General features: G+C 56.1%; 1 protein-coding gene across 1 annotated transcript in view; it reads left to right on the plus strand.

Moving 5' to 3' along the window:
* Nucleotides 1-7,546: 7,546 nt before the first annotated feature.
* The window catches only part of WNT3A (Wnt family member 3A), a 47,922-nt gene continuing 42,933 nt past the window's right edge, over nt 7,547-12,535 (plus strand). Inside the window, exon 1 of the mRNA XM_024765307.1 lies at nt 7,547-7,617. Coding sequence (XP_024621075.1) covers nt 7,547-7,617 — 71 coding nt within the window. The remainder of the gene's footprint in view (nt 7,618-12,535) is intronic.

The following is a 12,535-nucleotide window of genomic DNA, read 5'->3' on the forward strand; positions in this document are numbered from 1 at the left end:
AGACAACGAGAACAAATGTCTGCTGAATCTTCTGGATGAACTGGGCTGGTGGAAATTTCATCCTCTGAGGCAGGAGAGATGGAAGCCCCACAGCAGGTCATATGGGGAACGCTGATGTCCTCGATTTCCCAGTACAACCCTCTGGACAACATGAGAGAGGAGGGATACCTATTGAGAGCAGGCAGAAGGAGCTGCACTGGTAGGGAGAGGTGGGGATGCTAGGTAGAAAGGCTCTGCAGAGCAGGGAGGTAGGGAAAAGGCCCACCAAGAGGCTGATGGCCTCATAGGAAACATATTGTCAAGTCTCATTGGAGCCAGAGAACAGCAAGAGGGGAAGGGAGTGGTCAGAGAAGACCTTGGACAGCCTCAGCCCCCCTCCCCTCCCTCCCATGATCGCGCCTCACCTTTCCTGACCCACTGACCACGACCTGGAGGTGTGGGAAGGTAACACCCCAGCCTCGCTCAGCCCAGGGAGATGGCAGCCGATGGTGCATATTCTTCCCCCACCATCACTGATGGAGGCACCGAAGGTTATGCTGAGGGTTCAGTGCACCAAAGCAGAGGGCAATCGAGTGCAGAGGGAGTTGCAGACTGTGAGCCTGGGTGACAGGGAGGGAGGAAAGATGCTGCATAGGAGGCACCCAGTCCCTAATCCTAACCCTCTGAATGCCAGCCCCATGGATCTTGCGCTCAAGTCCTCCAGGCCTCAGCTCTGACTCATGTCCTGAGGATGGTAACACCGCTTCTCAAGTGGTTCTGGGACCAAGTGATCACCCAGCTTGCCTAATGCAGACCAGCCGGGACTGTGGTCCCTGCCATTACCAGGAGGAGGATCATATGCACTCAAGACTTGGGAACGCCGAAGGCTGGGGAGGTGCTGAGGCTTGTTCCACCCACAGCTGTGCCCAGCTGGGCACTGACTGCAGGTGAGGGACCTAGGAGTGGCCCCAGGTGTCCCACCCATGCCACCTCATTCAACATCTCCACATGGTGGCAGTATTGTCCTAGAAGCGGAATTTTGGCAGGTGGCCCCTCAAACACTAATGGCACCACGGGGAGGCTGTCGCAACAAAACTTAGCACATTAGAATGGCTGGGATAGGACTTCCCTGGTGGCCCAATGGTGAAGAATCCACCTGCCAGCGCAGGGACATGGGTTCGAGCCCTGGTCCGGGAAGATCCCACATTCCACGGAGCAACTAAGCCCGTGTGCCACAACTACTGAGCCTGAACTCTAAAGCCCGCGAGCCACAACTACTTAAGCCCACACACCCTAGAGGCCCGTGCTCCGCAACAAGAGTAGCCACGACAATGAGAAGCCCGTGCACTGCAAGGAAGAATAGCCCCCATTCTCCGCAGCTAGAGAAAGCCCTCACACAGCAAAGGAGATCCAACACAGCCAAAAATAAATAAAAAAATAAATTAAAAAACCCAAAAGAATGGCTGGGATAATATAGAACTCTCGTTTTACAGGTGAGCGAGGCCTCAGAGTCAGGATTCTAGGCCCCACAGGAAGCCAAGATTCTGGGACAATTAACCTACAGATCCTAATTGTTGTGATGAGAGTCTAGGATTCCAGAAATTCCACGATGTTGATTTTGAAATTCTTTTTTCTTATGGTTCTAAGACTCTATCTGTGGCTTCCTGCTTTGAGAATCAAATGATGCCAAGATCTGACGGCTCTACTTATTCAGCTGCTCTGGGCCTCATGAGTCTATGACTGAGTGGTGCCAGCATTTAGAGAGTTCATTCATTCCTTTAGGCAGAATTCACCACGTGGCTACTTAGGAAGTTAGAAAACTCAGTAGCCCTACTTCCATGACTCTTGGATTCCACCCTCCCTTCGTTCCCCACACAGAGATCCACAATTCCCACAACATCAGGCCACCTCTGTCCATCTGAGGAGAGCAGGCTCAAGAATCATGCAGCCTGGGAATTCCCTGGCGGTCCAATGGTTAGGACTCAGCACTTTCACTGAAGTGGCTCAGGTTCAATCCCTGGTGGGGGAACTTAGATCCCGCAAGCTGCATGGTGTGGCCAAAAAAGAAAAAACCAAAAAGAATAATGCAACCTGGAACCAGAATAGGACCAGCCATGTCTCTTGCGCTCCAAGTCCTAAGTGGAGGGGATGGAAGGTTAGGGTGCTTACACAGAAAGACACATGAGGTAGGGCTGCACACTGGAGACTGGATTATGGGGGATATTTGTCCCACAAGCCTTTGATGATAGCTTCCCATTCGACATCCAGAGGCTGGGTGCTTGGTGATCCAGGAGCAGATGTCCTGAAAGGCGTGAAGAATCCCTGGGGTATGAGATCTGGAAACCAGGGTGCATTCATCCTCAGTCTCTGCTGCTCACCCTGAGCCTACTTTCTCTGTGTAAAGAAGGGGCTGACCTGAGGTTCCAGTCATTTCCATAAATCAGACCCTCTGATCAAAATCAAAATGGAACTCTCAGGGGAACTTAGGAGAGGTAACCATGTGAGGGGAGAGCCAGCTATGGGATGGTATCTTGAGACAGATGGACTTGTTCTCAAAGGGACTTCCTCAAACCTCTGCAAATGCTCTCTCCAGGGACTCCAGAGGGCAGGTAACCCAGCCCAACAGGTACCTCACCCTTCGTCCACAGGAGTCAGCTCAGAAAGATGAGCAGACACAGACCAAGTTTGCTCTCCTGTGGACACATGCCTCCCTGCATGCCCTCTCCATCCCAGCCATAAGCTTTTCAGGCTCCTGCCACACAGCCTTCAGAATTGTGAGTCCTGCCACCAGTATTCAAATCTTGGAGGGACTTATTCTAGTGAGGAACACATTATCTCCAGATACACAAGTCTCAGAGAGACTGAGACCCCAATCCTTCCTTGACTCCCTCTGGGGACCCAGGGAGAGTTGTATCATAACCCTCACTGAGCCTCCTTGCCCAGAATGCAGAGACAGATGTTTCTAGGGGGTGCTGGGTGAGACCATGGCCCCACAGCACTGGGCAGAGCCCTGGGCACCCAGAGCATGTGATGTTGTCACCATCTCAAAGAGCACTGGGGAAGTCATCTGATCCAACAGCCTGTCTTTACAAGGAGAACCTACCAGAGAGACAAGAGGAGGCAAAAATTTCACCAGGGATCTGAACTGGAGAGGAGAGGCTCTTAGAACACTAACAAAACTACAGACTAAGATGGAAAGATGTGGACAATAGTAAGAGCCAATGAACACACAGCAGGATTAGACACAAGGTAGGACACATGAAGAGGTGCACCTGCAGCAAAGAAGGGGATGGGGGAGGCAGAAAAGCCAAGACGACCCATGCATCTCAGGCCCACCCAAGAATCATGGTTCCCAAACTTTGTGCCAAGGCACCCTGGGGTGCCACAGCAAATTCCCGGGGTACTGCAGGATATTTTAAATGTTCAAGGAACACGTGGTGATATGGTCCTCTCTGTAGGACAGACACCTACTGGCTCCAGGCAGTTCTGTTTCAGCTTGGACGGTGGCACATTCCTTTGTGAGGCTGAGTTTCTGGCTTTTGCTGTGATTAAAAAACAAGTACCAGGCTTCCCTGGTGGCGCAGTGGTTGAGAGTCCATCTGCCGATGCAGGGCACACGGGTTCGTGCACTGGTCCGGGAAGATCCCACATGCCGTGGAGCGGCTAGGCCCGTGAGCCATGGCCGCTGAGCCTGTGAGGCCGGAGCCTGTGCTCCGCAACAGGAGAGGCCACAACAGTGAGAGGCCCGTGTACCGGAAAAAAAAAAAAAACAAGTACCAAATGAAAAATGCTGAAGAACAGAAAGTAAGCTGTCCTCCCTGGGGCTGCAGGCACACACTTCCCATTGGTAAGTAACTGCAGTTATGTGACAATGAAACAAAAACAGTATTTTTTCTTTTAACTTATAAACATTTCTTTTCCCAAGAGCTACTAATTAATACATTATTTGGACCTAATTATTTGCTAAACAAAACTTTTAGGCATTTCTTTTGGCCTGGGGCACTGTGAAAAAAAATGACAGAGCATGGACAGAAAGTCTGCCTCTGAGTACAAGCACCCCACCCCTGAAGAGCAGGTGTTCCAGGAATGACAGCCCCCCAGGCAGGTCAGGGAAGCTTCCAGAAGGGGCTTAGAACCAAATGGGCCTGGAGGTAAGAAGAGCACCTGCTCTTCTGACCCTAGACCTTCATCCTGTCTGCTTCATCCTGTCTGTGGCCCCTCTGAGGTGACAGCTGCAGGGCTCCTCGGCTTCCAGTCACTGGCTACCCAGAGCCTTTCCTGCCTCCCCTCAACTTTTTAGAAAAGAAGGAAGTGAATGAATAATTAGGCAGTTAGTGTCTGAAAGTCTGCCTCCCTTCTCTCCAGTACAGGAAGGACCACTATCTAATACTTACCAGGCAGGGATTCAAATGCTACCACAGATGACAGTTCACTACCTCAGAAAGCAAAGTGCCCTCTCATCTGGCCTCTTTCCTCCACACCAGGTCCTTGCCCTCCCTCCCCCACCTCCCAGCAGGGGCCTCCAAAGCTCCTGGGACCATACCTTCCTTCCCCTCCAGGACTATTCTGGAAGGAACACAGCCCCAAAGGGGCCTCTGGAAGACCTATGGTGAGGCAAAAAAAAAAAAAAGATCTTTTCTCCAGGGGCATCCATAAATTCTTCAGAATGTTGAATTAGACCTGTGACCAAGGGTCCGTCATGGAAGCTCCCTCTGTGTGACAGCAGAGGGCGCTGCCAGGAAGGCATCCTCCCCTTCACCTTCAGGGAGGGAGCCCAGACTCCACGGCCAGGGTGAGCAGCTGCGTGGAGCAAAGGCATGCCACACCACCAGGTTGACTCTATCCTTAAGTCAGGTTGCAGAGTTTTCAGCTGAACATCAGGGAGCAGGAAAGAATCCCACTCACTCAAGTTATGATAGAAACATCCCCCTCCTGCACCTGCATTCTCTCTACCCCAACCTGGGGATGGCCCCCATCCCCATGCTCCTGGGCTTCTGGGAAACAGACTTAGGGAGCTTCTATCATGCCCAGAAAATGGGGTGGGACCCCCGTTCCCCCATGCCGTAACCTCTATGTAAGTCTCACAGGGTCTGTGGAGGGCTGGAGGCCCCTGCCATCCAGACTCAGGTGGCACCACTCTCCAGCCTTCTCTCCGAGGTCCCGCCACCTGTCTGGAGATCCCTTCTCCCCCTCTTCTGTGCACTCACATGGGCTGTTTGAGGTCAAAGCTTTCAAAAAGACCACAGGATGGGGGCAAAGGAAGAGCGCCCTGCAAGATCACCATGTGGAAAGGGCCAGCTCTGGAAGCTTCCGGACCAGTGCCATCATGCAGCTTGCCCTGGTTGCAGCTCTCCCAAAGGAACGCTGTGATGCACATTTTTCAAGGAACTCTAAAGAACTGGGAGTCTTCACGTGGGAGCGGGATCGGGGCGGTTCTCAGCTCTCCCTCTCTCTCCCTGCACCATGGGCGGCTCCCCCAAGCTCAGGGTGCCCAGCTTACTCTCCCTCCCTACCACCTAGTGTAGGCAGAGGGCAGGGACCAAATGAGGGAGAAGAAAGCAGCAAAAGGAAGAAAGAAGGGGCCTGGCAAGTGAGGTGGCAGGAGGGAGGACTGAGGCGGCAGCGCCCACCTGCTCCATTCTCCGCAGAGCCCATCACAGCGGGACAGCCAGTCCTTTGGTCCTTTGGTAGGGCACAGCCACCGCCCTTTGTGTGTGAGGAGCCAGCAGCCTCTTGGGGGCTCCTCATAACAGCTCTAATCCCAGGGCCCCACAGTTGGGAGGGCAGGGGTGGGAGCCTGCTGCACTGGGATGGGCCCCCACCCCACTCCCACAGCCCAGTCCCCAGTAATGCGATAATTGGGTGGGATTTTCACTGAGAGAGAGGGGAAGTCCAGAGGAAGACGAGCTAACTACCCACCCCGCCTCATTCCAGAATTCTTCCGTCCTTCCCTCTTCAGGTGAGGGGGCACAGTGACTCAGAGGAGGGGTAGAAGGACAAGGCATGCGTAGACTCAACTGGATCCCACTGGCAGTGCAGAGAAAAGAGAACATTCCTTGAAAGGGAATGGCTTTCCCTCCACATCTGGGAAGGAGTCCCTGATGCAGTCACTGAGGTGACCCCTGGTCCAGAGTCCACAGGACCCCACAGGCTCCCTTTACAGATGGGAAAACCAAGATGGATAGGGGCAGCATGCCGTGGGGTACCGCCTGCCTCTTGCTCTCCAGCCACTGCCTAAACCTGGAGGGTTGCTGAGTCACTCCCTGCCCCGAGAAGCAGCCACATGCCCGCCAGTGGCCTCTCCATCGGGCCCCCACATTCTGCAGGTCACATGGTAAGGCAAGGCTCAGGCGCTGTGGAGGAGCTGATGTCCACTTGAAAAGAGACATCATAGAAGAGACTGGAGTTGGGATTTTTATTCACGGCTCTCCTCCCCTCAGTTGCGAAACGGTGACATGGATTCCTGCTACCCCTTCTTCACAATCACTGACTGGGTCTCCTGCTAATGCACAAGGTGGGGGAGGGAAGGGAAGTTGGGAAGACGTCTCGACTTGGATCTTCCTCTTCCTCTCCCCAAATAACCCTGGCTCCTTTCTCCCTGGGCTGCAGGTGAATATGCAAACAGAGCTTTGCGTTGGACTGGGAGCTGGAGAACTGGCTAGCCCCTCTTTGTGACCTTGGATAAGTCACTTTCCCTCTCTGGTCTTCCCTTTCCCCATCAGCAAAAATCATAAGGCTTACCTAAGTTGTCAGAAATCCCTTCTGGCTGAATAGGCCAGCAGCCCTGGGCAGACTCGGCGGTCAGTGGTCCCAGAGCCAGGGCGCTAACCGGCTACACTGTCCCTGGGGACCGGAAGCACCAGGACTGCCGTTCCCTTCCCTGGTGGGGTGTAGGGGAGAAAGAGGAGTCGTTAACACCTGGGCCCTGAACAGAGCTGGACTGTTTCCCAATAGTGACTTTCAGAAACGTGGCTGCACCCTAAATGCCCACCCAGCAGCTGTCCCCAGACAGGCTGCCCCCATTCTGGCCGCTCGCCATCGGCCCAGCTCCCAGCGGATCGGCAAGGGGCCGTTCGAGGAGACAAGCCTCGGACGAACGGAACCCCAGCAAGGAGATGGACGAAATGGAGGCGCAGCCCGACCACCTAGAGGGCAAGGGACAGAGTGCGCGACAGAGCAGAGGCAGGAGCGAGAGCTGGACAGCGCGTCGCACGGTGAGCGCAGGGCGCGCGGGGCTCCACACCTAAGGAGCCGCCCATAAGCCCCGAGGGGGCGCGGCCCGGGAGGTCGGAGGGGATACCTGCGGACCATGCAGTCCCGGGTGCCGGCCGGCCGCCAGGCCAGCTGCCCATCTGGCACAGCGCAAAGCCTGGAGCCGGCGCACCCGCGCACCCCCGCGCACCCCGCGGCCACGGGAGGGGCCCGCGCTGCAGCCGTCACCGAGCTAGCTCCCAGGGCCCCGCCCGCCCCCTGCCTACCCCCGCCCCCGAGCTCCCAGGGCCCGGCCCGCTCCGGCGCCCGCGCTCTCGGGGCGGACTCCTGGCCCTCCGAGATCTCCCGCCCGGCGATGGCCCCGCTCGGATATTTCATATTCCTCTACGGCCTGAAGCAAGCGCTGGGCAACTACCCGATCTGGTGGTGAGTGAGCCTTCCTCACGTTCTCCCCGGCCTCTGTGCGTCCCCCAGCCGCCGTCCCCTCGGGCAGGGCCCCGCGGTGGCCCAGAGCCCGCGCTCTGCCCAGCCCTCCTGTTCCGAGGGTGGTTTGTTTTCCTTGGCGGCCAATTTCGACCTGTTCGGGCCGGGGCTGGGACGCGGGTGGCGGAGTTTCCGCGGACATTGATCCCTCGGGCATAGAGGGGCTCCCGGCGTCGGACGGGGCGAGCAGTGAGCTGGGGAGAGGCAGGAAGTGGGACAGCACAGATGGCATGAAAGCTCGGGCACCAGAGGCCAAGAGAAGCCAGGAGGGCGAGCTGGGAGAGGGAGATCCGCCTGAGACTTTCCTTAAGGACATGTCTTACACACACACACACACACACACACACACACACACACACACCTTAAAAAAAAGTCAGTGAGACAAGACCGAACAGCTCGGAGCAGCGTAGTTACGTAAAGACTGCGGAGACTCGGCCGGGAGTGGCGGGCGCATTGGGGCCAGCACCCGGCCCTCCTGCGCCTTCCTGCCGCTGTCCCGACCGCGATGCTAAGGAGGGGCTTCTGGAGAGGTAAAGAGGGAGAAAGCATCGCGTTTGAAGGCTCCTTAGTGAGAGGCTCCGCGAACCCACATCTGAGAGGGCTGGGGCGTTCCGTCTTCCACCACAGACAAGACACATTCCCGTGAGACCCTCCTAAATCTGGCGATGGAAGTGCAGATAAACCAAGGGAAGGGTCCTGAGGGTCTGCAGCACATATCATGAGGGGAGGAGGGAAGCGAATTTGGTAGAGCTCCCCACAGGCAAGGGCCACCCCGGCTCCCCAGTGGAGAGGGGAGGGGCGCTTTGAGATGCCCAACATTTGACGAACACAACTGGGGGGAATGCGGGAGCCGAGCGGCCTGGGCGCGCCGCTGGAGGAGACCCAGATCGGAGACAAGCCTTCACACACACATGCGCGCGCGCGCGCGCACACACACACACACACACACACACACACACACACACATACAGCCAGGAACTCTCTCCGACGGCTTGCCTGGAATTATAATAATTACGCCGAGGGGAAGTTGGGGCGGGGGGAGACTGAGTGAGCCGAAGTACATCTAATCCGATAATAATTTTTCTCTTCGAGATTGTTCAGGAGCGGGGGCGCCCTAGGTGTGGGGCGCGGGTCCAGGCGCAGCCTGGCGGGACGGGGCGGGGCAAGAAGGAGGCACCGGCGGGTACGAGGGCCTGGGAGAGGTGGCGGGGCGGTGGGGACTTGCTTCGGGGACCCCCGCGCGTCCCGCACCCCCGCGGCACCTGCAGCGCCCGGTCGTCTTCTGGAGCACAGGATACAGCGGGCGTGCCTCCCGACGCGGGGACACTGACGCCGGGGGAACCAAGGGAGCGCGTCTGAGAGAGCCCCGCGGCCGCCCGCTCCCGCGCAGGCTTCTAATTAGAACCCGCCGCCGCCGCCGCATTCCTGGGCGCTAGTGGAAGCGCTTTCGCCCCTGCGCTTCTTCCATAAACAAGGGCCGTGTCACCAGCCTCTGGCCACCCTACGCGGTGGAATCTTTGTCCTTTTGGCCCTGAGTGTCCCTGGCCTTGCTCCCCTCAACACACGTATGTCACCCTTTCCACCTGGGCCGTATGTGTTCCATTTGAAAGGATCCTGGGACATGCTTAGTGTATCCGGCATTCTCCAGATCCGTGGGGAGGGGCGTCCCCTCCCCACCGACTCCTGGTCAGTGACCCACCCAATCAAGAGTCTAGAGCAACCTTTTGGCCCCAGAGGGAAGACGGCGCCATGGAACCCCCCACTTTGCTCTCCATAGGATTCTCACATTCAGTGATTCTCTTGTTTCCTGGGAAGAAGCATCTTCGGTGGCCACAACCTCAGGGCTTACTGAGGACCAGCAGTTTCCTCTCCTCCTCCCCTCTGCCCCCAGGCTGGACACAGGAAGGACGTGGTGGTCTCCATAGTGGACATGAGCGTAATGAAAAGGAGGGCTCACAGAGAAAGAAATGGAGTTTCATAGCAGGCGGAAGGCTTTCTATCTTCATACCCTACCTGATGGAGTTTCCCACAGGTGGCTCCTTCTTTCTCTTGCCAACCCCCTCTCCCACTTCCCTCCCTTCCCCAAGTGAGGCCTTGGAGGGAGACCCTCTCTTTGTAACTTCTCACCTTCACACTCAGCCTCCCTAATTGGTATTCTGTTTCACCTTCCCTCCCCAAAATAAAGCCACTGTTCTCATCACTTCTCTCCACCCCACCCCCAGCTCCTCGCATATGAAAGTGAAAGTGACAGGGACTTCCTCACCTGGAGAAACAAGGAAACAACCCAAATTGGGAGTAATTAGGCTTTGAAGTTGGTGTGGGCTTGGTGGGAGGGTGGAAGGAGAGGAGGAGGTGGTGCTGCATCCTGTGGGAATTTAAAGAGCCAACTGCCTCCCCGGGACCGTCTCGGAAGAGTGTCCTTCACCCTAGATGCTCAAGGTCCAAAGGCAGGTTCCCACAGAGGCACAGAGAGACAGCCCTAAGACCAGAATGTTGAAAGCTACGGAGACCTCCAAGAGGTCTGTGCTCCTTGTGTGACAGACAACGGGGTGGGGGTGGGATCCAGAGAAGAGACCTGGGAGGTGACAGGACAGAGGCCTGGGCACCTGACCCCAGAGGCATAGCACGGCCAGACGGCCCTAGCCCCCTCCCCCTCGCTCCCCTTGTCCAGACTGAACTCTTGTTTAATTAGAATTGATCAGAAGGATCCAAGCGAACACAGAACAGGCATCATGGTCAAGGGGAGCACGTGGAACCCTTGAAGAACAATACCCAGTGTGCACCTGTGCTCCATGATGTGCTTTGGGCACCTGCCTCCTACTTCCCGTGTCTGGGCTGATGGCATCTTGTGATCCCCCTGTGGCCTAGCCAGGGCCCTGGAGGTCAGCCTGTTTTCTCCCCTGCCCCCTCACCATGGGGCCAGGCCCCTTCATTTCCCCCACCAGGTTGCAGTGCTCCATTCCCGCCATCTTCTGCCTCTGTTCTCACTGCCCTCCCACCCTCCACTCTAACCCCATACCCTCACTGCCCCCAGAGCTCCAGCAGCAGTGCTTTCACCTGCCCAGAGAGCCAGGTCCCCCTTTCCCTATCGGGACCCCCTTCCTGCCACCCAGCTCCTCACCAGTTTCTGATGGACCTAGGGCTCCCCAGCACTGAGTGGCACCTGGAGTGGACATCACCCCAGCTGGCCCGGGAAGTTCCCATGTTCACGTCCCGTCTTCTCCCACCCCGGGCCAGCTCAGTAGCCTGAGACATGCTCCCAGTGCAGCATTCTCCGGTTCTCCCACCTTTCACTGCCTCTTCACCCTCCTCATTAGTCCCCGGCACCCCACACTCATGTGCACACAGACACCCTGCTCTGAGAATGTGTCCAGACCCCAAGGAAGGCCAGCTCAGCTGTCACCTGCCCCCCACCTTCTAGAACCTCCTCTCTGCACAGCCTTTCCTGGCGCCAGCCCCACTGGTTCTTCAGGCCCAGGGGTCTTCTCAGTCCCGGGTGGGACACAGGCTTCCCTCAGTGGGACCCACTATTTGGGGGTGAGGGTGCACATGGAGTTCAGGGAGAGTGAACAAGGGCTCTGGAGGCACTGCCCAGGTCCCAAAGCCTCAAAGGGTGGGTGAGGTGGGGGCTGAGGAGGAGGAGGGATGAGCAGCTACACAAGGTGAGAGGTTGCCTGTGTCAGATGACACGGGACCTGGTAGGGCTGAGCAAGGCTCTGAGGCTTCTCAGGCAGGCAGGGCCCAAGCAAGCAAGACTTTCTGAGCTGCCCTGCCTCTGTGAGCCTGCACCACTGCGAGTCCCTCCCCAGGGCAGCCCTGTCCCTCCCTCCAGTCCTTCCTTCTCACTCTGCCCTGTTTGCCTGTCCCTCTCTCTCTATGTTTCTCTCTCTCTCTGTGTCTCTCTACCTGTCTGTCTCTGCCTATCTCTCTGTCTCTCTGTGTGTCTGTCTGTCCCTGTCTGTCTCTGTCTCTCTGTCTGTATTTATCCCTCTCTACCTCTGTCTCTGTCTCTCTGTGTCTCTGTCTCTAGCTCTCTCTGCCTCTCTCTGCAGCTCTGAGGCTGGTGATGGTAGTGGCTAGCCTATGAAACTAGAGAAATCCAGACACCAGTTCGACACCCCCAGCGTTGTAGGATCTCAGGGCGCCGGGAACCATGTTCCTCCACAGAACCACCAATGCACATCCTTTTCTTGAGGAGCAATGTTAGAAACAACCATAGGTAAAACATATGTGGTCAGAAAACTTGTTTTGTACCACCAAGTTCAATACCCATCATCTTGATTCCTTGACAGCCCACCACGGCACACGCTCCTTCCAGAGCACAAAAGCATCACTCACCTCTCACATCCAGCTCTCTCTGACTTGGCCACCTAAACACTTGGGACTCTGTCTGGGGCTCAGGTGCAGCAGCTTCTCCCAAGCTGGCTAACCCTGCATTTTACTGGGCTTCTTGTCATTTTTTTAAAAAATGATTTTGTTTTATTTGCACAAGCCTGCTGGAATTCTTTGTGACAGGGAAGAGGGTGAATAAATACAGTTGAGGAGGAATACAGTCTGGAGGGGTTGTAAAACCACACTTTCCACGGTGGGTCCCAATTACAAATCTCCAGCCTGCAGGAATAGGAATTGCCTTGTTCCAGAGGGGCTCTGCCACCATCCTGCAGGTGTGGCCCAGGACAGGGAAAGCAGGGCTTGGATGTACCGCCTGTCCATGAAAGTATCAGTTATACTCAAAATGTGGTCCACAGACCAGAGCCCATCCATGGATGGTTGTCCGTGAAGAAATAAGAACGGAAGTTGAAAATAGGTGTTTGGGAACAGTCATGGCAGTTTTTTAAATGTATAATTTTGTGCAGCATTT

Source organism: Neophocaena asiaeorientalis, unplaced genomic scaffold, assembly GCF_003031525.2.
Source record: "Neophocaena asiaeorientalis asiaeorientalis breed wild unplaced genomic scaffold, Neophocaena_asiaeorientalis_V1.1 scaffold241, whole genome shotgun sequence".
In the NCBI taxonomy this organism is placed as follows: domain Eukaryota; kingdom Metazoa; phylum Chordata; class Mammalia; order Artiodactyla; family Phocoenidae; genus Neophocaena; species Neophocaena asiaeorientalis.